The sequence below is a fragment of the Octodon degus genome, unplaced genomic scaffold (genome assembly GCF_000260255.1).
Source record: "Octodon degus isolate 3935 unplaced genomic scaffold, OctDeg1.0 scaffold00167, whole genome shotgun sequence".
NCBI lineage: Eukaryota > Metazoa > Chordata > Mammalia > Rodentia > Octodontidae > Octodon > Octodon degus.
In genome coordinates this window covers 1,682,761-1,709,930 of record NW_004524743.1, presented here as the reverse complement: position 1 = coordinate 1,709,930, position 27,170 = coordinate 1,682,761, and the positions used below count along the sequence as shown (strand labels likewise).

Genomic DNA, 27,170 nt, shown 5'->3' with positions numbered 1-27,170 from the left:
CTTTTACTAAAGGCTCTAGTTATTATAATCAGTTAAGAAAAGGCAATTAAAGATAAAACAACTAGAAAAGAAGAATTAATATGTCATTATTACCAGGTGATATTATTGTGAATGTTGAAATCCAAGTCTAGAGATAAAATTAACAAGTGAATTTAGCACAATTACTAAATGCAAACATGAGTTTCTTAAGAGACATGAACTACTACATATTTACATATCAACTACTAAGAAAATAAAATTTTAAAAGTAATTGTATTATTGTATCAAAAATATTTAAAATGAGTGCAATGGAATATTTCTTTTGAAGCATAAAATTCTCTACGTAGGAACCAATAAAACATCACTGTGAGAATTCAAACATAATAAAACTCAGTGTTCTCCACCATATCCACTGTTGGAAAAGTTCTATTTGTAAGACCGTTAGCTCTCTCTAACTCTACATAGTTAATGGAATCTTTGAAAGCAAAAATCTTACTAAAGTTCATTTCTATGCAATAAAATTTTAGGGTATAGCTTGAAGTTCTCTAATTGCCATTCCAATCCGGAGCCACAGGTCCCTCTGCAGTCCATCTACAATGCCACCTCTCCACTCCATCTTGAAGCATCCAGTGAGTGATTCTCATCTATTTAAAGTAGTCACTGGGGCCAGGGAGATGGCTCAGTAGAATAAGCACTTGCCTGGCAAGTGCAAGGGCCTGAGTTCAATCCCTGGTTCCACCAAAAAAATAAAATAAAGTAGTCAAGTTGCCATGAAACTTCATGTAAGTAGAATCATATCATATGTACTGTTTTGGGTCAAGCATCATATGCTTAATACGCCCTCCACCAGGTTCACTTACCTGTACTGTTTAGGGGAGTATCCTCTTTCTTTTCATTGTACAAGTAATATTTCAATACAGTTTCATATTGTATAGATACATTGGTTGTTTCCAGTTTAAAGCAAGTATGATTAAAGTCGCTATGAATATTCATGAACAAGTCTTTTTTGTCCTCATTTCTCTTGGATAAACACAAGGGTGAGACTTCTGAAAATTCACTGCAGTATTTTAAAAAGCCCAATATACAAAACTCACTCATTTTTGTGGAACTCAATGAGCTTTTGAAAGTTCACAAACAGAGAGCGTAGGGCCAGGATGAACTTAAAAGAGAACAAGGTAGAAGATCCATCATAAAGATATTCTAACGCTTGTTTTAAGACGGTAAGGCAGTATGGGATTAAAACAGGCAAACAGAGCAACGGATCCGCGAAACTTAACAGAAGTCCAGAAAGAGGCACACACACTTTTGAACCCCTGGTGCCTGCACTGACCTTTACTGAGGACAATCTTTTAACTGAATGGTGCCAGCTGCTTGCCTGGGCAGCGCATGCACCAAATGAATGGTGCTGGAAAAGCTAGCTAGCGTGTGGGGGAGGGGTGCTGAGACTAGCATCGCATCATGTAGAAAAAAACCAGAGTTTCTACATGGGCTTCGATCTAAATTTGGAAGGCAAAGTAGTGTAGTTTCTGGCTGTTAATGCACTTTCTTATAATCCCAGAACTCCTCTCAGGCAAGGATTGCAAGCTTGAGCCCAGCCTGGGCCTTAATGACTTAGCAAGACTATTTCAAAATTTTAATTTTTTTTAAAATGTTGAGGATGTAGCTTAGTGCAAAAGTCCTGAGGATGGAACTTAGTGCAAAGACCCCAGGTTCAGTCCCTAGAACTCAAAAAGTGTGTGTGGGGGGTGGGGATTCCTGTACAAAAAGGTAAAGGACTCAATTTTTTTTTTTTTTTTTTTTTGGCAGAACCGGGGATTGAACTCAGATCCTTGTGCTTGCCAGGCAAGCGCTTATTCTACTGAGCCATCTCCCCGGCCCGGACTCAATTTTTTAATGGGGAAAAGATTAAACCAAGCAGTTCACACAGGAAATATTCCAGTGTCAACAGTGAATAAACATCTGAGGTGTTCAATCTCACTCTTAATCTGAGAAATCAAAATTAAATACATATATATTTTAATATTTCAGATTAAGATTGAGATTTTATATATGAGGCAGATAGATAAACAGACAGACAGATAGAAAATGATATATATCCCTTCTGACCTGAATGGTAGTTTAAAAGTCTGACAAATCCAACTATTGGTAAGGACATGGAGAATCACACTCTTGAACACTTCTGCTGGGAAAATAATTTGATATAATTTGGAAACAGTTTGGCATTGTCAATCATCAGGAAAAACTGTGAAAGACGTTGAATAGGAGAGGAAAAAGAGGACTTAGTGTCCTGCAGAATGCGCACTTCTCTTGCCCTGCCTGGTATCATGGTCCAGCTATTGTGCAGTTCGTCCAGGTGCAAAAAATGATAATAAAACAGAACTCCTTGTCCACAGAAATGCGAATGAACTGTCTGTTGGAATGCTACGGATTACTGCCTTGTGAATAAAGCCATGCAGCTACTCACCAATTCACCTCCTCCTCATTCACTGTTCTGCTTACCTAGGCCTCCTGAGTCACCCCGGAAGCCAGATGGAGCATCTTACTGGTTTCCTCATTAGTTGATAAGTGAAATGCTGCCTATGTTCACTTAATATTTGTATGAACATAGTGCTTTTGCTTTGTGCTACTGGGCCCTAAAATAATATATATCCTCTCCCAGCCATCCCGCTCCTAGCGCACACCAACAGAATCGTGTATACATCTGCCTCCAAGAAACACGTGCAAGAATCTTCACAACATCATTTTCATAATAACTAAAAAATGGAAACACTGCAAATAGCCATCAATAGTCATGTGATTAAGCAAACTGTGGACCACTCCTATAATAAAATCCAACAAATGAGAGGAATAAACTACAGTGAACACAACCACAATGTAGACACACCTCACAGCACCACGCTGAGAAAAAGAAACCAGACACAAAAGCACACAGTGTGAGTCCATTTATACAGAATTCAAGAAAAGGAACAAAATTAAGCCAGAGTGAAATACATGCTTTGGTGACAAAACCTCTAGTAATAACTTCTTTGCCCTTCTTTACAGTCAGGGGTATAAACATATTCACTTTATGATAAATCACTGGACTATTAAATTGTACAGTGCACTTTTCTTAATGTACATTATCTTTCACAATACTGTAAAGAAAACATTTCAAGAAAGCTTCAGGGAGTGAAGGACCCAATAGCCAATTAGTTACAAAAGCTACAGCATTCACTGTATTAGCCAACAAGCAAGCTTTCCACATTAATATTCCAAGTCATTAAAGAAATGGCCTTTCTAGACTATTTTCTAATCCCCCAAAGCAGTAAAATAAATGTAATAAGCTGCCAAAAAGACAGGAAGCCTAACAATCCTGGAGCCAGGACATTTTTTTTTTTCCTCGTAGGATGCATGCCAGATTCATAAAGAGAGTATTTTCAGCTAGAAGTTCCTGTTTAAGCTGCACCCTCCCTCTCTAAATACAGAAAATTAGCTGCCATTCAAAAGAAATTAACACCTGCATCTACTTCATTTCAAGGGAAAATCATTTCTTTCCATCTCCCCTGCAACTTGATATACTTCTGCATGCATCAGGCGGAGGTGACAGCCCCTTTGTCACCAGGTCTAGGTAAATGTTTCCTAGGTAACCAAGCCCTCCACCAGAGGCGCCAGCTCCTCCAATCTGTCTGGGCTGGTTCACCCGGCAGAGTTGGCACCACTCCTCCATGGGAATGGCTTAAAGTTTTAAAATCCCACCAACCACTCTGGCTGTTGGTGTTTTGATTCTGTCAAAGTGTCAGCAGGGCACAGTTGAAGGGCTCACGGCAAAGGCTGCGCAGGATTATAAGACAACCAATTTTGTTCGGACTTGAGGGTAGAAAGACGGAGACAGGGGAATGGAGCAGCATGCTGAGGAGAAGGAAAGCCCATAAACGCCTCTGAAGCTTTCCCCCTCCTACACTCGGCACTGGAAGATTAACTCCTTCCTCTTCTGGAATAAAAAGAACGGCTGTTAGCAATCACGGGCGCTTGCTGTGTACCAAGCACTTTCTACAGAACCTCCCATCTAACCTTCACACTGGTCCTTTCCAGTAGGCAGCTCTGGCTCCTGTTAAGGGAGGCTCAGAAAGCTTACAGGAGGTACCCAAGACCCAACTCAGGCACAGCCTGCCCCTCAGCCTGGAGAAAACCGCCCTCCTCCTGCCCATCCCACTTGCATCTGGGCGAGCTCATCCACTCCTCCTCAAAGGCAACTGAGGGGTCACTGCCTGGCCAGACCTTTTCAGCTTTGCAATGTTGCAAGACATAAAGTTGCCAGGAATGACTGAACACAGAAGAGTACACACAGTCAAGAGTACACGCATTCAATAAAACCACTTTTGCTAGTGACAGTTTAACCAGTGAAGGGTCTTTCTGCGAATGAAACCATCTTACTTCTCATTGTTCCTGACAGTCACGAGTAGAGCAGGCATGGCCCTGATACCCACATCTCCAAAGTTTGTCTCTAAAGTTCAAAGACATTGGCTGGTACCCTGGATGAAAGGGATGGAAATAATATAGTAGGGACACTGACTCAAATCCTGACGTCAGCGTCACTCATCATCTCTCAACCCTGGAAGTGACTCTAGTAGGGACAGCACTCAGGAGGCCAGGGACCATGCAGACCTCTGTAATGTAGACAGCAGGACTGAGAGGAAGGAGGCCCAGTTGCTGAGGGCAGGGAAAGGATGGCTTCAAAGCACACAGGGCAAGGGTTGAGGGCAAGAGCAAGGCAAAGGGAGAAGATGCACGAGACGGAGCAGGCAGGATGGGAAATGTCATCTGAAGCTGTAACCGGCTGGGGGTGGAGGAACGGAGTCAGGGTGGAAGACCAGGCCTGGCACACATTCCCCAGGGCAGTCTTTAGAAAGGTAAATTACAGATTTTCTCCCCATAGAAAAGCTTCTGTCCCTGGCATTGGCACCACACTGCCTCGACAGCACAGAGTCCAGAGCCAGACACCAGGGATCACAATTCTGCCAGTGAAACACACTCAGGGTGAACTTGGGTGAGTTACTAAACAGCTCTGTGCCTCAGTTTCCTTCTCTGCAAAAGGTGAGTAACTAACCCCAAAGAGTTCATGGAGACTAGAGATTATAGGCTAAATCGTGTCTGGCACCTGGGAAGCCACGAATAAAATCTATTTAATAAAACCTGTAATAAAAGCCTTTAATCATCACCAATACCTAGAGATAGGAATCCACATTCCATCCAAGCACAGAGTCTAGCGGTGTTTGCTCTCCACTGTGCGATTAAACTCCGTCTCCAACACCCAGGGCCAAATCCTCACAGTCCAGCCAAACCGTGCTCTCTCTCTTCCACACTGCACCATCCAGGATGCCCTTTCACTTTACCAGCCACTTCCCTGGTGCTCCTGTGGCCCTGCCTGCTCTGTCAGAGCCCCTGTGTCCTGCGGACTGCCCAGGAAAAAAAGAAACTGTCCCCCTCAACCCCCAGGAGTTCCGTGAGACAAACCCTGGTAGCAAATGAAGGCTTAACAATATATAAACCACTTTACTCATGCGGGTGACGTACATCTCACCCCATAGAGAAAATCTCCATAAAAAAGTAACTCCTAGAAGACACTTAGCGCTCTGGTTTTGGTGCCATGTTCAACAAAAAGTCACCAGTGCATGAAGAACAGAAAAAGGATAGGATGAAGGAACGCAGCTTTGGGGTTCCTCAGGGAAGAAGCTGGGAAGGTAAAAAGAAGAGGAAACTAAGAGAAGGAGATTCGCTGGCGGATTCCCCTGCTGCAGCCAAGTGAGACTCTAGATTAGACTCCAGGGAGAGGGCATTCATATGCCCCATTTTAGGCAGAAAAGTGGGGAGACAGAACTTTCTCACCATTTCATGCATCTTATTTACCTCTGGCTCAAAAATACTTTTCACGCCTAAGAGACATATTTTGAGGGGATGTGTTCTGGCTCCTCTCATGATCACATCTGTCTCCTTCAATCGCTGGGGACTTTGTCATCTCGGCCTCATCCAGCGATGTCCTCAGGACACACAACGGACTCCAGCCACTCACCACTGAAGACCAATTTTCATCAAAGCGATGGAAATCCTCTTCTATCTTTCTGTGTTTCTTTTTACTGCAGCCCATGAAAGGCTAAAGAGCAGCTTCTCATAAAACAGTCCATAAAGCGGTACGTGGTAATTAAGTGTCGCTCCTAGAGCTCGCCACACAGGGCCTGCATCCTTTTCCGATAAGCTGCAGGTTACTTTTTCTTTTCTCCTCCCAGTAAAATTATTGGAAACTAATACATTACAATGTTTCTACATCATTCCTATCTATCTTCTGGCCATGATTTTTCACAAGCAAGGATGAACTTGCTGTATCTTCAAATGTTGACATCTGCTCTCCTTCAAACCTAGCTGAGAAATTCTATGTATCAGTCCAACAAAAAAGGTGCAAATACAAGGAATTCAACAAAAATGAATCAAATTAACTTAGCCTGTAAAGATAGGTCCAGAGGAATCAATGACACAAGGGTCTTGCTTTCAGAGGCTATGCAGGCTATAAGGATGTCATGAGCAGAACTCAGTGCACGGCAGCTTGAGGCCAGCACTGCATCTGTACCTTGGACAACTCGCCCACATGGGGCCAGTGACATAATTTATAGGGATCGCTGCAGAGTAAAAAATGCAGAGCCCCTGTCAAAACTTGCAGGGAACTTTATGACAGCAACTACAGAACACTGAGCTAAGTGTAGGATCCCTCAAGAGGGAACTCGGTGTGATGGCCCAGGGTGAGTGCTATGAGGTAGCCCTGCACCTGGCCTGAGAGCGCAGCTTCTTCTGCTGTCAAGTGGACACAAAGATTGCACAAATCTGAGCGGGTTGCTTCCAGGTACAGTAGGAACTCCCATAGAAGTGCTCAGAAAAGCATGGAGACTCAGGAGTTACAGCTGAGTGGTAGCGTGCCTGCCTTTCATGCATAAGCTCTTAGGTTCCATCTCCACCACTGGAAAACCAGGGGGACTGGGCTTATATCAAAAAACATTAGCACTAAAGAAATAAAAAAATTAAAAAAGCATTAGCACTGCCCATTATTTTTTGAAAGTGAAGCTATAAAACAGAAGAACAAAGACATTAATATTCAATTACATAATAATTCTTTACCAAGGGATTAGGCCTCAGATCCTCTAAGGAGAAAGCATCCTTATTCAGCTGACTGACTCTGTAAAAAGCGTGATGCCCTTCAGGTATCTATTTCTCATACAAGAGAAACGGCAATATCTAAGCTTCTTTGATCTATTTCACTTAACATTGTGGTCACAAAGTGCCACCATTCACCTGTGGGTGCCTCAAGTTTATCTTTCTTCGTAGCAGAGTAGTACCAGCTTTTCTTAACCCATTTATCAGTTAATGGACACACAGGCTGCTTCCAAGATTTAGTTATTATGCATCACGCTGTCATAAACACAGACATGTACACATCACGTTAATATGATAACATGAACTCTTTCAGAAAGACACCTAGAAGGGGAGCTTCAGTTTCTGAGGCAGCTGTACAATAGGAAGTAGGGAGATCTTTCTCAAAAGGGAGCAAGAACAAGAATACAAGAGGAAACTAAGAGAAGGAGATTCGCTGGCGGATTCCCCTGCTGCAGCCAAGTGAGATTCTAGAGAAGACTCCAGGGAGAGGACATTCATATGCCCCATTTTAGGCAGAAAAGTGGGGAGACAGAACTTTCTCACCATTTCATGCATCTTATTTATCTCTGGCTCAAAAATACTTTTTATGCCTAAGAGACATGTTAGAGAAGGGAAGGGAAGAGAGGGAAAGGGAGGGAAAAAGCCTCGAAGAAAGATGGAACTAGAGCTTTTCCTAATGGGAGAGGCCCAAGAGTTGGAAGGAAGGAGCAGGTGAGGCAGTGCATGCCTGTAATCCCAGCACTCAGCAGGCTGAGGCAGGAGGACTGCTTCGAGGAGACTGAGGCCAGCCTGGGCTACAAAATGAGTTCAAGGCCAGCCTGATCTACATAATGAAACCCTGTCTGAAAAAGACACACATACAAGAAAAGAGCTAGAAGAAACAGGAAGAGATGCAAGGGGCAGCAGACGAAAAAGAGTTACAATGTACCAACTTCCCACTATAAATGGAATCAATCAGTATGCACTGCAACCATGCACAAATAAATACAGAAATGAATAATATTTTAAAGAAAACAAAAATACAAAAGAGAATGATGCCTCTATCATTCACCAAAAAGGAATATATTAGGCAAAACAAAGTATGTCTCTAATCAAGCAAAACAAATGAAAAACGGGCTTCAGACAAGATAGCCCAAAATACATTATCATGTAAGTCTCTAAGGAAAAAGCAGTCCTTCACTGTGCACACTGTCACTCTGGCCCATGTGTGGAATGGTTTTATGTCTTGGACACAGCCAGGGTTGAAGGCTCAGTTGTTAGCATGAGCTAGAATTGAGTTGAACTCCGGCTCGACAGCTCTTAACTCTTAGACCTCAAACAATGTCTGAGTCTGCACTTTCTCATTAGCCAGTCAAACTCACACAGGAGTTAAAAACAGATCTATAAGGTTCTTACAAGCCATGAATGACGCATGCACAACATGCCCCTTAATTCTAGGCTTGGCCACTATTACTTATATTCAATAAACAGCTGCCTTGTGGGCAATAATACGAACCCACATCCCAAGTCAGTCCTGGAAAGACACTGGGCATTTGATGTGAGTACTTCAGGTGGCACTTAATGCACAATGGGCCAGAAGCACCTTACTCCATACCAATAAGAGGTTAAGATCACAAGAATGAAGCATTCAACCATGCCCAGAAAAGAAAAAAAAACCAAAAAACAAAAAACAAAAAACATCAGCTTTCACATCAAGCTTCCAAAGCTGTAAAAGATTATCTGTGAATTTGGGGCTGTTCTAACTAAAGGAGAGCATCAAGTCCCTTATGAATAGTTGACTTGTCAGCAATATCTTACTTTTATTAGCACTTCCAATGAGACTAAAATAGTTGTTTATCCCCCTTTTAAGATGGCATATTCTCTTTAAAATATATTCTAATTTTTAAATGTTTTTTATCATATTCTGTAGGGACTTAAAGTTCAACATATCAATACTTGATGATAAATACCTGTTCCTTATTATGCCTAAGATGTTTGATATGCAGACAGATAGTGAGGTTAAGCTTAACATCCTAAGTTGTTCGATAATAACAATAAACTTGTCTTCTGGATGGTTAACAACCTACGTTGGCAGACCAAAATTAGAGAAAAAGGAGGGCTGCAAGGAAAGCCAACATTTTGGCCCTAGGCTTCCAAGGTCAATTAAGACTCAGGACATATGAGAACTTGTACTGTAATATCATGTAACTCAGTAGTGTCCCAAATTTCCTGATCAAGAAGATTATGGGGCCAAAGAGGAAAGTGATAGATGATGTAGAGTGTGCCTAAGGAGAGTCACATGGAGAGAAAACATTCTCTCAGGCTTTCACAGAGAGCACATTGGCCAAGCATTGGCCGTGACTCATCCACATGGCTGACACTGACAAAGGTTCTACAATCTGAGGTACAAGATCTCAAGATAAATCCTTAGGGAATTTCACTGACCTTATCAGACCTAAAAGCTACAACTCTTGTTGTATAGGTCCTGCTTTACCTTGGTCTTAACCATCTAGTAGAAAAGTATAAAAACGAAATATAAGACGTAAAGCCATGCTGTTATGTTGAGCTGTGGGGGACTCAGGTCAACAATTTCTGACATTGCCAGTTAAGCCAAAGACCCAATACTATTATAGGCTACTGGACTCTTTTAGAATATTTTGCTGAGTTTACACACCTACAATATTCAAATAACGGAACTTAACAAAAAAAGGGTACACAGATGAATGTCCATTTTGTATCTGTGTATTCAAAGTGGTTAGGATAGATATATGGTTACATTCTCTTAATGAATAGAATGATTTGTTCTAATGGTGTTTGTAAATCGGATATCAAGTCTGCATCTTGTACAGCAATTAACCACTAAGAAGAATGTATGCAGTATGTTAATTATTGAAACTGTCCTACCGATTTGATTTGAAACTGTGTCATTGCTATTTGTTTATCAATAAAATTATGGCAAAAAAATATACAACACTCAAAATTAGGGGAGGAAAGGTTCACGTAGCTCCCAGCTTGTGGAGGTTTCAGTCCATAAACACTGGCTCTGAGAAGGGTGACACGCGGCACAGGAGCACCACTTTAAGGCACCAGGTGACAGCCAGAGTGTCGGGTTTGGGTAGCACAGCCTTTCTTTGCTTTCTCTTACACAGGGTGAGGGTGTGTACAAAGTAAGGACCTTGGACCCCTCCCAGTCCCTTAAATTTCTAAACTTCTCAAGTTGACACAATGTATCAACCATTATTGTGAATTCTATCCTTTATCTCATTTGGCACTGAGCCTGAGGAAATGTTATGTTTATACGCTTCATTATAGTACTGCATGAATGAATGTGCAATACAAAAATTTCAAACTTGAGGAAAAGAGAAAAAAATCTTATGAAGACGATAAAATCTGTACAGAGAGTAAAAAAAAAAAAATTGGCATATTCTCATGGAATGAGGTCACACCAATTGATTTGCAGTCAGTCCAAGACCCATACCCTGCACCTTCATTTCAAGGAATGTGTGCTTTACATGTGTCGGACCACACTGTACCCAAAGACTTCTGGATTTCTAATGGAAATTATGCTTGCACAACCCAAGGCAACCATGACTGGAACAAGTTATTTCCACATACAATGGACAATGCCCAGATCTAACTGAAGGACTCTAAAATGACAGTAAGACAATAGCATTCTGTATTCTACTCTTCCACTCAATGGCTCTCCCACAGTTAGTCTTGGGATTAAAATGTCTCAGAGGTGTCCCATTACCTGAAAAGTCAAATCGCTTTAGTCTGCCTCACCTCCCACCAGCCCCCACAGTCCAGACTCGACTCCAGCCATATAGAACTAATCACCAGTTCCACAAGTTTTCTGGTGCAGGTCAAGAGCCCAAGAGGATTCCCAGAGAGAATAAGAAGTTGGCTGCCCTGGAGAAGGCCAGAGAGAGAAGCAATAGCTCATGGGGAGCTCTGGAGTCCTAACAGAATAAAGTGGAATTTATTTCAAAGGAAAAGGCAAGCCACTGACCACTTACAAGTGGGAATGAGATGCCCTGCAGTTCCCAAAGATCCTCCAGCCACCTGCAACAAGGCACCATAGGAGTAATAAGCAAAGAAGGGGGAGTCATGTTGGGGATCAGGACCTGAATGTAGCATGGCCATTCCAGCTGCTGGGCCTGCAAAAGCTCACCTTTACTCACCTAGGCTCTGTAAAGCATCTTCTCAGAGCAGACACTATCCCATTAGGTCTGAACTGAACAAAGCAAGCTAAACAAATTACTCTCCTCAGAACATCTACTTGGAACATTTTTCAAGTCAAAGAAAAGTTCGAGGTCTTCCTTGATTTTTTCTTTATACAGTGCTCACTTTAATTCAGATCTAAATTTTTCCATATGTTCCTTCAACATGTATTGATGATTAGGTCACATCAATAGTTCTCCAGGATTCTGTTCTCAACAGGATAAAATAGGAGACAGTTAAAAGTGGGGGGTATTTTGAGTTAGCTACATCTGCATTTGTTTCCCCAGCTCAACAATACTTACTGAAGATAATTAGTTTTCTTCCCTGAGCTTTAGTTTCTGAATTTGTAAAACAGGGGTGCAGGTATTATGAGATAATAATAATACCTTTGAGGGATGCTATAATATCTCATCCACGGCATGTAAGATGACTAGTTTACCTGTCACCTACCAAGAGATCAATAAATAGTATCTAGCACAACAGCAATGCTATTGAAATAGTTGCTAGCTATAGAAAAATCCTCAGGACCGAACTTCCCAGAATCCTCCTTAGGAGCAACATTATCAACCATATTTAAGAGTCCAAAACTGCCAATGTCTACAGTGTTTCACCACCTGGCCCAAGAAATAATGTCCCAACTTCAACTCTTCCCATTACATGGAAAATTTAACAGCCTAGACAATAACTAATAACTTACTTGTATAAAATGATTAGGTCCATTTCGCCATTGGTTTGTCCAGTGTCCTACATAAAACTCCAAGCTCTGCCACGAACAAGAATATTTACAAGCATCTTTGGAATATTTTAAGTTTTGGATTTCTCTCTAAATTTCTGCTCATATAATCACTGTAGTGAAATCATAATGAGGATAATAAATTTCTAAATACAAAGCGCAAAGACCAGAGTCAACCCAAGGACTCAGATTACCTAAAAGGACAACAGGACAATGCAATATTCTCCCCTCCTACTTCACTTAGTGATGGTATTTAATACCATCAGTCATGGTTAGTGGAGCTCTGTGACCTTCTGTGCCTCTGTTTCGGTATCTATAAAATGGGGTTAAGTGAATAAACATAAAATGTTGAGAACAATTCCTAGCCTTTACTAGGTAATACTTATTGTACATAATAAATGCTAGCGACTGTGGGCTGGGGAGACAGCTCAGTGGTCTAAGTGTCTGCCTGGCAAGTACAAGGACCGGAGTTTGACCTCTGGTACCAAATGCTGTGCTGGCCCCAGAACCCCTAGGGCTAAGGAGGCTGAGACAGGAGGATCACTACAAGTCTGATCCTCTACAACTGTGTAGGGAGACCCTGTATTAAATAAGTTTTTTAAAAACATTAGCAACTGCAATGATTCAAAGTAATATAGCCCTACAAGTGTCCATCTACTTACCATGGGACCTAGGGCGAAGAACTTGTTTTCTTTATCCCCAAGTTTCTCACAGATACCATGGCAATGGCAATGGCAATATTTTTTTAACAGACGGGTGAACATTGCAGGGAATCATTTGTAGATTGTAAGTACAGTATCTACCACACACGAAGGGTCCAGAAAACCCTTGCGTTTATTATATCATTAGAATTATTATTTTCTTGTGAGCAAATTAAAAATAGATTGATCTGTATATAAGAGTAAAATTGTGTTCTGTCCTATAAATTTTGCTTCAGTCAAACTCCTGGATACAAATCCTAGCCCCTCTTTTACTAGTAGTACCTCCAACCCCCGGAATGCTAACTTCTCTAAGCCTTCTGGGAATTTATAATGGCATCTACCTTAGGAGCTTGTAAAGGTTAAATGAAATAACATACGAATGCAAAGTTCCAACACAGCAAGCATAAGCGAAGTACTCAGCAAATGCTGCCAGAATTGCTGCGAGGCACACGGACTCCAACTTTTCCCCCTCCCGGCCCCTCCACAAGGAACCAGATCTTCCCTTTATGTCCACTTTCTTGGCCTGTCCTCCCACCCGCAGTGCTTGGATCCTCTCTAAGTACTTGATAAATAAACTCCCTTCAATACGTCTCTATTTGCTGAAAATAAACAGGGCTAGGAGGAAGGCTATCTACCTGGAAGACCACGCAGTGGATTTCAATTGCTCTAAGACAGAAACCGCGAGTGCGGTACAGGTTGGATGCTATTTCTTTTCATAAGGTTTGAATAGCCGGGGTCTAAGGTGAACAAGAAGAAAACAAACCTTACACTTTCCGCAGGCTGCAGAGGTTAAGCAGCGCGGCAGAACTAAACAGACCTCAAGCCAGCCGAGGAACAAATAATTAAGCAACCTAAACCACAGAGAGTAAGTCAGGCTCTCCACTCTCAGGTGAAAGAATGAGAGGACTAGTACAAGGGGGCTGTGGTGCAGGTACACGCTGCCTCCGGGGAGTGAATTTTCTCCTAGAAACAGAGAGAAGGGAACGATGGTGGGGTTGAGAAGGTCAGCAATGAAAGTGCAAACACAAGCAGCAGTGATGTCAGCCTCCCGGCTGTGGCAGAAATGGGAGAGATGCCACCCCACAGCTGCCATAAATGCCAGGCACAGGCTGGATGCACCTCTCCCAGACAAGTGCTCCTGGGAACCCTCAGGAAGGCCACACTAGCAGGGCAGGGACTCATCCAGAGGACGGCATCTACCTGGTAACCCGGCTCTGCACGCTTTGCTGCTCTGGGACTGCATCCATGATGGGTCCTTGGGCAAACTAATCCATGATCCCTGCCCCCATCTGTACTGAGAAGGATCTGGGGGTCACAGATGAAAGGGAAGAAATCAGGATAGAGGGACACATGACAGATGAAGGCCGAGGAGTACACCACCTGGAGAGCGGAGTCTATTTACACCAACAGGAATTTAAAAGAAGAGATTCCATCAGCACTTTCCAAAGCTCTTTGTTACTTATTAAAATCCCAAACGAGGCTATGAATCATCAACATGGAAAAAAAAGCTATCACCTCTCACTCATCTTTCCTTTCCCCCTCCTAATCCTTAGATAATGACTTTTTAAATATGAGACTGACCAGGCCAGTAATTAACACAGTGAATTCTAGCTCTTGGGCATTAACTTATATGACCAAAGCTGGCCCAGTTTGACTACAAAAGTTGATTCCTGCACCCTGAATTTTCCCTGTTAGCAAGATGAGAAGTTTGGGGTAGGGTGGGGTAGGGGAGTCAAAACGGAAAAGGTTTGACCCACAATGAGCAGGAACCAAATTCCTCCACTCAGAAATCCACATAAACTGCTTTTCTGGAAACACATGAGCAATACCACCAGTGAGGGGTTCATTTCTATCCCAGCCTCTTGCTGCTAGGGCACAAGCTATTCAACACTCGTGGGGCCCCATAATATCGGAAAGCTTGAGATTTAGAGAGAACAAGAGAGGCAAGAATCAAATGATTACAAGGCCTAAAAAGTAGATAGGAACGTGCTGGACTTAACCTCCTAAATTGACCTAAATTTCACATCAGTGTCTTCTGAAAGATGCATGAGTTGGAATCTCTACCCTGTGGCTTCCATAACACAAAAACTCTTTCTTTAACTGGTTGCAGCAGGTTAGGACAGCCCAAAGTACAGTCCACAGCTGGGCATTATGTGCAGCATCTGAGGGCTGGATAGCAATGCAAATTCTTGGACATTTCCCCGTGGGAATCACTGGTGTTAGGAGTACCTTCTAGCAATCTCCACCCTGGTGAGCCTTCCAGGAATCCTGACGCAGTTCAAAGTGATGGCCCTGTGGCCAGCATCTCTCTTAGGAGAACAGACGTGGGGTCTGCATTCCAGCCCACGGTGTGACTTAGGGGAGAGTACTTGTCCTCTCTGAGCTTCAGTGCCTTCTTCCACACAGAGGACTTCATTCAGCTCTGAAAATATCCTTGACATTGATGGCAAAAGGCTAATGCAAGCAACACATGCAAGACCCACACTGGCCGTGACCCTGGTTCTCACAGTCTACAGAAAGAAAGGTCAAGTATAGGCTTGGCAAACGTCCTCTGTACAGAGAGATGCAGTATCTCTGGCTTCCCAGGCTGTACAGTCTCTATCTCAACTACTCAACTCTTGCCACTCTGACATGAAACAGATAGAGACACTAGGAAATGAACATATGCAGCAGTGTTCCAAGAAAAATATTTATGGACCTGGAAATTTGAATTCCATATCATTTTCCATGCATAAAATCTTATTCTTCTTCTGATTTTGTAACCCCTTAAAATGCAAAACCCATTGTTATTCACAGTTCTGCCCAGGAGGTATTGTAGTTTGCTTACAGTGGTCTAATAATCTCACGTTAGTCAAGTTACGGAGCCTCATAAGCGGTTTCCTCATCTGTCAGGTGAAATGAATAGTGCCCAGCCTGCAGGTTTGCTGTGAGAATAAGCATCTGCAGTCTACTTGGTTGGCTGCCTGACAGTGCAAGCTCTCAGCAAATGGCACCTACTGTCATTATTAAAATGAAACACTTGCTGGAGCAACCACAGCACCACACAACGTAGGAAAAGTGGTTCAAGCGGGACAGAAACACAGTGCCAAAGTGTAGGAAGAACCGAGCTGCGGATTTAGCATCCTCTTTGTTTTAAGAACACTGGACATGCGCCTGTTTGTGTGCGGCTGTATTTACATACAGAAATAAGTAGGGAAAAATAAGCAAAACCCATAAAGGCACTTCAATCACCTTCGTCTCCGGACTTAAAATGTGGCCCGTTCTCATCAACTACATCGTTCCCACATGCATGCTGCTCCCCTGGAGTAAAGCAACAGCTCAGACAAAAGCGCACGAAGCCAGCCTCTGATTTCAAAGACCCCAGGAGTTCCCACTGCAGCACTGAGACCAGAGCGCCAATTCACACAGCCCACCAAGCAGCAGTCCCTCGGGAGACTCCGCAGCTGCACAACATCTGGGGGACGTCAGGATGAGGAGACGGAGAAACCACGACCTCGTTTTCAGATGAGACCTCAAATGTGTGTCAAGGGTTCAAGGGTGTCCCTAGTTCAGGCACAGTTAGGTTTTGCTTGTTTACGTGCCTTCCTTTGACAAGGGAGTGAAGCACAGGCGCCCTCTCCCCTTCCGACCCGACCTGGAGAAGGAGTGTTTCTCTTCAAACACGCTCATCTCTGAGACTGGCAGTCTCTCCAGCGGGTGAGGAGAAATGAATGGATGTGCTATCAAGCCGTGGTCAGCGCTGAGCACTGACACCAGTGTGGTAAAACTGAGGGACCACATTTTTTTTGTAATTTCATTTTAATTAATGCACATTTTTTAAAAAAGATACTCTACCCAGCAACTGGAAAATGTCTGAAGGTGTGTAGCCCCTTGAATATGTGATGCTACTTTTTACCTTAAATTAGAAAAATTTAAATACAGAAGCAGTGTTTCTGATAACTTAGCATCTGAATTGAGAGATGTTATAATTGCAATATATATACTGAATTTGAGAGCTGCTTATAAAAAGGACATAAGTATTCATTAATAATTTTATATTGATTAAATATTAAAATATCTAATTTTTATAAATATAAAAATTAAAGAAAGCATACTATTTAATTCCTCATGTTTTCTTCCCCTGTGGCTCTTCCAGAGTCTCCAGCTGACCCATGACTACATTTCTTTCCGATCAGATCGTCAGCTCTGCTATAGGGCACGAGACCATTACTCATCCATCCTCACTAAGCCTGAACTGGGCATAGAGTCCACCTGGCTCTGAGCTCTGCATCTCATGGTCTTTGTGCTACCCAGCCCCGACAGGACAACCACTTTCTCCCTGGACACCTCACTACCTCACAGAGAAGGCAAACCCTGCAGAGACATTCCGCCTGCCACCTCTTCACAGCCCAGCCCTCGGCTGGGGCCAAGCACATGCTGAACAATGACACCAAGAATCACAGCCAAGCTCACCCCAAGTACCTGTCGCCCTGGCCTCAGCAGAAGAGCCCTCTTCAAATGGGCAAGTGCTCACTGCAGTCCTTAAAATTTGACTTTACTCCCCGCTCAGGATGAGCACGTCTTCCTTCCTGTTCCCTGCGATCAGGATCTGCTCAGAGCGAGACTCAAATACAGTTTTCAAAACTGACCAAAGAAGTTTTTATTTTGTGTTTGGTGTATGGACAGCTAATAAATTCACTAAGGAAAAAAAATAGCCTTTCAAGTCGGAGAGCAGACTTTCCCATAAAAGAATTTTACATGCAACAGTTTTCAAATCTGAGTAAATATTAAGATACGAGTGCATGAATGTGGATGCATATCTATATTTATAACATATACACGGAGATGCGGTTTTTACACAAACTCTGGAATGACCCCAGGACACAATGCCTCCTGCCCTGGTCCCCAGGCAGTCTCTTTAGGGTTAACTTCTCCCTCCTTTTCCCAAGGACCAGCTGTGTGGGTCCTCAAACTCCCTATCACACTGGAAATGAAGACATGTAGGTCTCTCAAAGAATGTTACCTACCCCCGGGTTGTTCACAGAGCTCTCAGGAGAGGCTTGGCTAAGGTCTGTCTTAGTAACTTTAAATGCATTTAAAATCCAAAGCAGAACCCTTTCTCAGAGGCAGCCATAGTGAAAGTCAATAATCTTTCCTCCTCTCCCACCTTCCTGGGGACAAACCCTTTGAGAACCGCTAACCAGGCAAGGGATTAACCCATCACCTCTTCCTTTCCTGGCTTAAACAGAGGTGCTAATTGGCAGTGAAATGCATAAAGGGTGGATGTCACAATGGCTGCAGACAAACAGGTCTGGATAATCCATAACCTGAATAATGAGCCTTTTAATACCAAAGCTAACTGCAGCTTTCAGTAATAGGATCCAGGTCTCACTTGTAAATCCACTCTCTCCAATTAGAGAACTGCCTCACTCCACTTTAATATAAAGCCAAGAAACAGAAAAGAATTCCTCTAACGCCCAGCCCTTGGGCACGCATTTGTGCTAAGTTCTCACAAACAGGTAGAAATTTTCCTCCTGGAAAGGCAATTTCATAGCTTCACTCAGGCAATTTAGAACCTTAAAAATCATCAGTAACTTCCCCTAATCTCCCTAGAGCTAAATTCCCTTCTTCTTCCATATCACCAGGGCTGGGATAGGTTTCCTCGATTTCAGCTGTTATCTTTATTAATAATACCAATGGTTGGTTTTCAATTTCCCCTTGGTATGGGCATAGCACATCCTGAATTACAAAATGGACTCACAATCTTTATCCCTTTCGGTCTCCAACACCATTTCACCATTCCAGGGTGCCTCCAGATGGGAGAACAACAAGTTAAAAACAATTTATCAGCCTCTTTAAGAAAATCAATATAAAGTTGTAAATACCGAAACTCTAGGACCTTTTCCCAAAACCTTGGAGGGACCCTGAAGTTTGGTCTCTGGGTAAATCCAATCCTTCACCATCCCTCTTCACCAGTCATCCTTCACTGTCACCCCCAAAGGGACCACACACATGGCTTTACCAGCAGCGAGTTCACATGGCTCCCTCAGAGTTAAAGCGCTATCGGTGTCAGACACAGAATTAAAAACTTCACATGCCCCTGTCTCTTTGGCCCCTCTCATTCCTCTGTCACACAGGAAACTCAAATGAAGGAACAAATAAAAACCACGTAGTAAAAAGTGGTCCCCAGCAGGCCAAGTTGAGAAGCTGCCTAGACTGAGGGTCGCTGGGGTAGAAGATGATGAAAGGGCTCGACAAAGATCTACTCCATTGTCTAAGAAGGAAAAGATACTCCATGGCCACACAGAGCCCGGGCTCACCTCGCATCTACCACATCCAGGACCTGGGCCAAGTTACTCAGCTTTTCTGAAGTATCTTTATTAGTAATAAAAGTTTCCTTAGCTCAGGACCCAGCCTGAGCACTCCAGCTTTTTACCAAATGGCAACAGTCCATGTTTGGGTTCTCAATTCACCCAGAAAGCCCTGCTTGTACCCAAGCTCCTCACTCACTAAAGTGTGCTAAAGGGCATGATTAGAGTGCCTGCTTGGTCACGGAAAGATGCAAAATGAGGCCAGGCAGCCACTAGGACATCAGCACTTCCCAAGTAGCCGAAAGAAACATGCTGGCATGGCTACAAGACACAGTGCCTGATCTTAGGTACTTGCTGGGGTGATCTCAGAGTTTAAGATCTGTGATGTGTATACCTGGGAAATCTGATGTTCCAGGCGTGGTGAAGCCCTGTGCTTTGCTAATAACGCTCTGAGACCTCACAATTGGAGAACCACACCACTTCGCTCTTCTGATTTGTTTCCTGCTTCTTTGCTTCTTATGAAATCTGGGCAACTAAAATGGTCACAACAAAAGAAGCATTGTTCCTTTATTTTCCATCTTTCTTTCCTCCAGTCCAGTTCTCTCTTCCCCCTCCCTCCACACTTGAAATTGCCTCAAGATTTTCTATGAGAAGCTGCAAGTGACCTATAAGAAACACACTGAGAAGGCATTTAAGGGGCACATTAATGGATAGGTTTAAATTGCAGGCTGTATATGGGGGTGAAAAATCTACGTTACATCCATGAAGGATGCAACGCTCTATAGAACACAGGTTAGGCTCATGTCTATGATTGAAGTCCAAAAACAAAGTAGTAACACCATTTAAATATTCAGCAAACCTTTAGAGTTCATGTACTGAGACCAGACTTGTTCTTAGGGATACCATGCTGAAAAAGCAAGGTCTTCGCTCAACTGAGACACAACTGAGGGACCCACCACCATCCCACCCCGACATTCCCACACCACTTCATATCTTCAAAGCGCATTGCATACCTTTAATATCTAGCTTATTTGCCTTCCCAATGAGTCTGTAACTCTGTTTAGGGCAAAAACACTATTCATCTTCAAATGCTCAAGAACTACCATATAATGACCCTACTGAAGGCCCCTAATCTCTCTGACAGCACAAGCAAAACAGCTGGGTACAAAAGCTGTTCACAGCACAGGATGCACCTGCAGCTACAGAGACAAGAACTAAGAGCAGGGGAGCACAAAGGAGCCTGACAAGGCAGGGGAAGATATGACCTCAAAAGCAAGACCGACCCAGGAGCTAACAGAACTTCCATCAGTGGAAGAAAAATAACAGCAAAGCAGATTTCCTGCAGAGAAAACAGTATGTACCACCACAACTAACAAGTCATAATTATCAAGGACCTAATACACATCAGGTTCTGTTGTTTGAAATTGGCTCTTTGCTTCTTTGTAGGAGCTATTTTTGTTTCATCTCACAAGGAAGGATCTTGGGGCCTGGAGCTCTCGGGAGAGGAATACGTTGGTCTGATCTCAGAGGCCAGGTTCCAATACCTATGCTAAACTACACTACCTCAGAGCTGTGAAGCGTGCTGACAGCTGAGAGTCATTTAGAAATGAGCCTAAGTATGAGTGAGAGAAAAGCAAGTGGCAGAGGCCAGACAGAAGGGCAGAGGTCAGATTCTGAAGGAATTCGAAGCCGCGCTAACTAACTTCATCATGCAGAGGGCTGAGTGAGAGCCAGAGACCCGAGATAAGCCTTGAAATGTACAGATGGCTTGATCGGCACAACACTGGACGCAGTGGGAAAGATGGGCAGAACTCTGAGAAGCCTCCAGGAGAGGAGCTTATTTCGAAAGACAGATAAAGCACGAGGTCACGGACAAAGCAAAGGAGTCAGGCTGGGCAGATGCAAGTGATTTTCCTGAGACAAAAGTGATGCAGTACAGTAAAGGGCTGAATCACAGGTGAGAAAAGAAGACTAAATGAGAAGACATTATGATTAAAACTCTCTGTCACCATTCATCCACTTTCCCATCAATCAAAGAGAACTACATGGGCTAGGGAGATAGCTTAGCGGTCTAAGCACCTGACAGGCAAGCTCAAGGACCCAGGTTCAATCCCCAGCATCACATGCTGTACTGGCCCCAGAACTCCGGGAGCACTGTGCCAGCCACTGAAACTGGTTCATACCTATAATACCAGTGCTAGGGAGGCTGAGACAGGAGGATTGCTATGAGTCCCAGCTGCATATTGAGACCCTCTACTGAAAAGGAATTGTTAAATCTTCTAAAAAAACAGTGAGTGGAGCACAGGTAAAAGCAGCTCAGCCATGCATCTGTCATGCCAGCATCTATCTGCTCCATGTCCATAAACAGAATCAGAATCTTCTTGAGAGTAGAAATAACCCACAAGGACCTTGTGTCCACCTATACACTCAATGTTCACATCAGTATAAGATGCAAAGCTTAACATGATTTGCCAAATATGTGTTAACTATCAAAACCTGCAGCACAAACAGTGCTTGCTGACCAACCAAAAACCATTAAAATAAAATATGAGTTATTATTCTATATTATAAAGTATCTGTAACTTAGAACAGAAGAAATACAAATAACTAAGTTTAAAAGCTCACTGTGACTAGTAATCAAGCAAGTACAAATTAAAGCAGAATTTCTCCTTCTTAAAGTAGGGGAGAATTTGATGCAGGATCTTGCTACATAGTCCATACTTACTCGGACTCAGATGCCTCCTCCTTCCATCTCCCCAGATAGTTTTCTTGTCTACCAAAGATCAAGGACCTTTTAAAGGCTTCCATGAGACCCTCCCTGTGCCCTCTCTTTGTGGAACAGCTAACACACAGGATCCAGTGGAGAACTCTGGGGCCCCAGAAGACAGCAGAGCCCCCTATGGCCCTTGCGCTGGACCACAGCAGAGCTACCCAGAAGGGGGAGCTAACCAAGGTGCACGGTGAGAACCGAACCTAGGAGAGCTGGAGTTGATTGCTACAGTACAATAAATATGGAGGTACTCGCACTCCATCCTGCGGTAACCTATTAGGAATGCATGGTCATCCCCATTTTGGAAACGGGACTCCTCAAATTTAAAAAAAAAAATCATTTGTGGGTCTATGATAAGTAAATAGTGGAAATGTAATTAATACCCACCTGTTGTGGCTTCAACAGCCACGTGATGTGAGCACATACCCCAACAGTTGAATGTCTACGAGGTTGTCACCTCTCTGCTTTTATGAGGACCAGTTCTGCACATAGTAGGGCCCTGAGCCTATGCAGAGCGCCCCGCCCCCCCCCCCCCCCCGCGCAAGGCTTAGTGCCTGGCAGGACCATTCCATATTTCATATCCCCTAAAAGGCCAGAACTACTACCATGGCATTATGTTCTCCTCTTAGCGAGGCTAAGAGTATCATTACTGGAGTTGCTATTGGCCAGGCAATAGTGACATCGTATCACCACCTCGTTCTCTGTTTTTCCATATGTAAAAATGAATAATAAAATCCCCTTCGGTTATCTATGGAGAAGATTAAAGTCTTTGTGTGCAGAACAAAGCTAACACTGGCTCAGAGTGCATCCTCTTCAGCTCCAATACAGGGAGAAGCTGGCCCTGGCTCCTGAGGGCTGGACAAGGCCTTCTCTCTCCTTGCTTCCCTTACACCATCATTATTTTACTCTTCATGGTGTGCAACAAACAGTGTAACTTTTAAAATCTAAGATGCCCCCAAATGACTTGTATGTTTGGAAGGTGACTGGATTCCGGGGGGCACTATATTCCAGACGGTGCCATGGAGAGGGGGGATAGACACAGGGAATATGGTCGTATTCCTGTCTCTCTATCCCTGTCTCTGTATCTCTATCTCTATCTCTATCTCTATCTCTATCTCTATCTCTATCTCTATCTTTCTCTCTCTCTCTCTCCCTCCCTCGTTTGCTCCCTCCCTGCTCACTTTTCCCCCCTTTCCTACTAAATGTAAGTTAATTGCTTATATATCTTGTGACATGCCACAAGGACTATTGGATATGTTGAACTAAAGGCAACGAGGAAAAAGCAGATGTAAGAAGGGCCCTCTGACACCTTCCTTTCTACCAAAATACAAGGCATAGGGCCAACCAACTATCTCAGCAGATTAAGGCGCCTGCAAGCAGGTGCAGGGGCTAGGTGTTCGATCTCTGGGCCTGCTGTGCCAGTCCTATCCCTGGGGCCAGCTGAGACACCAGTTGAGACTGGGTGTGGTGGCACATGCCTATAATCCCAGCACTTGGGAGGCTGTAAACAGGAGAATCACTATGAGTCCGATCTAGTAGTGAGACCCTGAACACCCTGCAGACCCTTCCCTAAAATACAGAAAAAAAAAAAAATACAAGGCATAAAATTTCCCATGAGAAAGGTGCCTTCCCTCTACCAGGAGGAGAAGAATATTCTTACTATCAAAGATAGAGGGTCAGCACCAAGATAAATTCATCAAAATAAACTTACTTTTTAAAAAACTCTACTTTCCAATGGCTTCTTCTGTACATTTTCCAATCATTTTCCTATACCTCCTTTGGCCTAAGCCCCTTTCATTTCCTTTTTCTTATCAGCTCTCTGAAATTTATCATTCCTCCTTAAAATGCTACATAAGCACTCAGGTTTGCCTTCTTCTTCTGATCTTTACAAAAGTCTATATGAAGCCTTCTCTAAGAACACAAAAACATCAACATCAATTTTATTTAAAAATATACTATTCGAAAGAGAGAAAGAAAAAAGAAAGGAAAAGAAAAGAAAAGATGGGCTAGTTAGATAGCTCAGTGGATTAAAGTGCTTGCTTAGGCAGATGCAGGGACCAATCCCTAGTGTGCTGTGCCAGCCTCACCCCCGGGGTGCACTGAGACAGCGATTGAGACTGGGCATGGTGGCACATGCCTATAATCCCATTGCTTGGGAGGCTGAAAACAGGAGGATCACTACAAGTCCAATCTGTGTAGTGAGACCCTGTAGAACCCCTACTAAATACAAAAATAAATAAATAAATAAAACATACTATTCTCTTGTGAGTCTCCCTTTTGTTGATCTGAATATTAGGCCCAGGTGCATAAGCTAAGACAGTGGAGGAAAATCCTTTCCTACAGACACTGACACCTGACTTGGGCCAGTATGTGACAGAAAATGTTTTATTTTTTTAAAACTCCATGAGACCAGTGAGATAGCTCAGCAGATTAAAGTGCCTGCTTAGGCAAACTTAGGCAAGCTCAGGGACCAATGTCTAATCCCTGGCACCACATGCTGCGCCAGCCCTGCCCCCAGGGCCCGCTGAGCCAGCTAGAGTCCGGGGTTAATGGCACATGCCTATAACCCCAGTGCTGGGGAGGCTGAAAACGGGGATCGCTGTGAGTCCTAGCTGTGTGGTGAGACCCTGGAACAACCAAATACATTAAAAAAAGAAAAAAAAATCTCCATCAGCTTACCCTTAGTTCAACTCTATTAAAGCTCATGTAAGTGTACACAGTCTACAACTTGGCAGAAGGCTGGAAGGAAAGTGCCTATCCAAAATCAATGCAAGAGGCCAAGCTTGCACTGAACATGGAGCCTGAAATCTGCGCTCTGCACGCCACCCTGTGTGGCCCGACACAGCCCATCACCAAGGAAGGCGCCTTGTGGGTGAAAGGCAGTAGCGACTGAATAGTACGAAGGCACCTTAGAGAGCCATCCCTGGGGAAGTTCAGGGAGCAGCTTTTAAGTCCAGGCAAAGTTGGCAGCTGTGGGTCTGAATGCAGGCTCACTCTGCCCTGAGTCCTCAGTGACTCTGGATACACCACTTATACTCAGGACCCTCAGCTTCTTGATCATAAAATGGGGCTGAAACCTCAGGAAAGAGAGAGTTACGTTATATGAAACAGACTGAGGGGACAGTGAGTATTAACTAAACTACAGTCATTATTGGACATCAGGGATAACGGCACATATTTATTAAGTGCCTGTGCCATCAAGCACATTTTATACCCTATTTACTTCACAGCAACCTTAGAGAGAGATGTTATTTTGATCTCATATTAAGGAAACTGAGACTCTGAGACATTTAAGTAACTTGGCCAAGGTCACATTGTCAGAAGGGAAGCAGCCATTATGCAGACTAACGTATTTCTGTATCCCAAGTCTTTACTCTGGATTATGCTTGTCTGCATCCCAGATTCATTTTGAGGGAAGATAAAGACGTCTCCAAGGTGGCCTAAGTTGGCTGGGGAGATAGCTCAGTGGAATAAGTGTTTGCCAGGTAAGCACAAGGTCCTGAGTTTGATCCCTGGTACCACACACACACACACACAAAAAAAAAAGATGGCCCAAGTGTTCGAGGTCAATGCAAGATGCTAGAAGTGAAAGGCTCAACACACTCATGTCACGTGTGCATCAGAGATGTTTGAGGGGAGCTAGATGTGGCCCAGTGTGGCCAGGGGCATGTGTAGCATGTGTGAGGCCCTGGGTTCTGTCTCTAGAATCCCACCAAAAAGCAAAGATGTTTGAAACACACAGAGAATGAGGCAGAGGAGAAACCAAAAGGGAGAAAGGTGGCCAAACAATAAACGTCATGCTCCTCAATTGCCCCATCACCAAACACCACAATAAATAGGATAAATGACTCATGTTTATACTTTAATCTTCATACAAAGAGCCTTAAGGTTAAAATTTCTGTCTGGTAATACTGATGCACTATTTCCTTATGAGTTGACCACCCTGTGTGAGTCCCAGAAAACATTCTGAAACAAACAGAGGAAGTTCAGCACAGTCGCAGGAAATGTCTGATCTCTGAATGCCCAAGAAAGGGAAACCAGTTCTACTGGGTGGGTTTTTGTTTGCATGATGAGGCCAAGGCCGGACTCTGGAAGACACTTGGGTAGCCAGAACAGCATCCTACAAAGACACAAGTGTCATTTCACAACAACACAACAAAAACCAAAACTTTGTTTTCTGATGTTTTCATTTCGCCACACACAGTGGTCCCAAGCCAAGAACGAAAAGGCCTTGCCTTCTCCAGTCAAAGTCTAGCGAGCGCTTCTGATTCACCAGGAAGGTTAAGCACTGGTAGAAACAACAGTGTGGGAAAAAAACCAAGGGGGAAGGGTGCTTCGCCCTGTGGTGGAAAGTTCTTCTCCAGGGAAGTCCTTGCTCCAAGTCTTCCCACCTAAAGCCCCAGGGTGTGCAGGGGAAAAAAAAAACCTAGACTTGAAAAGACTCAACCAAAAGAGGGTGCTGAGTGGGCTTTGATAAGGAGTGAAACCATTTTTTTTTCTTTCTGTTCAAATTTATGGCCCTAAGAAGTTGCACACCTCTCTATTGACAAATGCATCCTCCTGTGAACTTCCCCGAAGTACAGCCGCTGTTGCCCAGGACCCGCAGATCTCACAGCAAACTCACTGCTAGGGACTAACTACCTGTGAGCCCAGAAGTTTGCTCTTCCCGGGCTCAAAGGCACAGAGGCGCTCCTCGCCCTCCCTTCCGTCCTATGCTCTGTGCCTCTCACCGCCCTCAGCCCCCGGCCCAGCCCAGGCGCCCCTGTGCTATCCCCGGGCCCTGGAAGGCCTGGGCTGCGCAGAGCCGAGCCGGGGACCCGGCGCCCCGCGCCGCCTGCCGTCCCCATCCCCATCCCTGCGCACGCAGCCCGGCTCTGCCCTGCAGCCCGCGGTCTGCAGCTCCTCGTGCAGGCGCGCGCAGCGGGGATGGTGGGAAAGAAGCCGCGCAAGCTGCACGTTGCAGTCTCCCTCCATATGCATGTGCCAAAGGAACAAAAAGAAAATCAATGCCAGCAAACACAACTGCGATGAGGATGCGGTGGGACCGCGGCGGACTCCGAGCTTCTCGGCAGCCAGGGGCCGGCCGGCCGACCACGGGTCCGAGCCCGCGACTCAGTCTTTACCTTTAGGATGCAGGCCATGGCTCTCCGCCCGCGCTCCTGCCGCCGAGCTGCGGCGCTCCGGGTCAGGGGCCGCACAGGCTGCTGGCGGGAGAGCAGCACCGCGGCAGGACCTCGCCAGCGCACATTCCCGCAGCCCTAGGACCGACCGCGGCGCGCACAGCGGCCAGGCCCCGCCCCGCCGCCGGCCCCGCCCCG

The 27,170-nt window shown here is 44.2% G+C and overlaps 1 protein-coding gene across 3 annotated transcripts in view; it reads right to left on the bottom strand.

Annotated features, from left to right (window-relative positions):
• Positions 1 to 27,115, bottom strand: part of St6galnac3 (ST6 N-acetylgalactosaminide alpha-2,6-sialyltransferase 3) — a 553,279-nt gene extending 526,164 nt beyond the window's left edge. For all 3 annotated transcript variants that reach the window (XM_023703266.1, XM_023703268.1, XM_023703267.1), the window contains exon 1: positions 26,976 to 27,115. In XM_023703266.1, the coding sequence (XP_023559034.1) occupies positions 26,976 to 26,993 (18 nt within the window). In that variant the 5' untranslated portion in view covers positions 26,994 to 27,115. The remainder of the gene's footprint in view (positions 1 to 26,975) is intronic.
• Between the last annotated feature and the right edge of the window lie 55 nt (positions 27,116 to 27,170).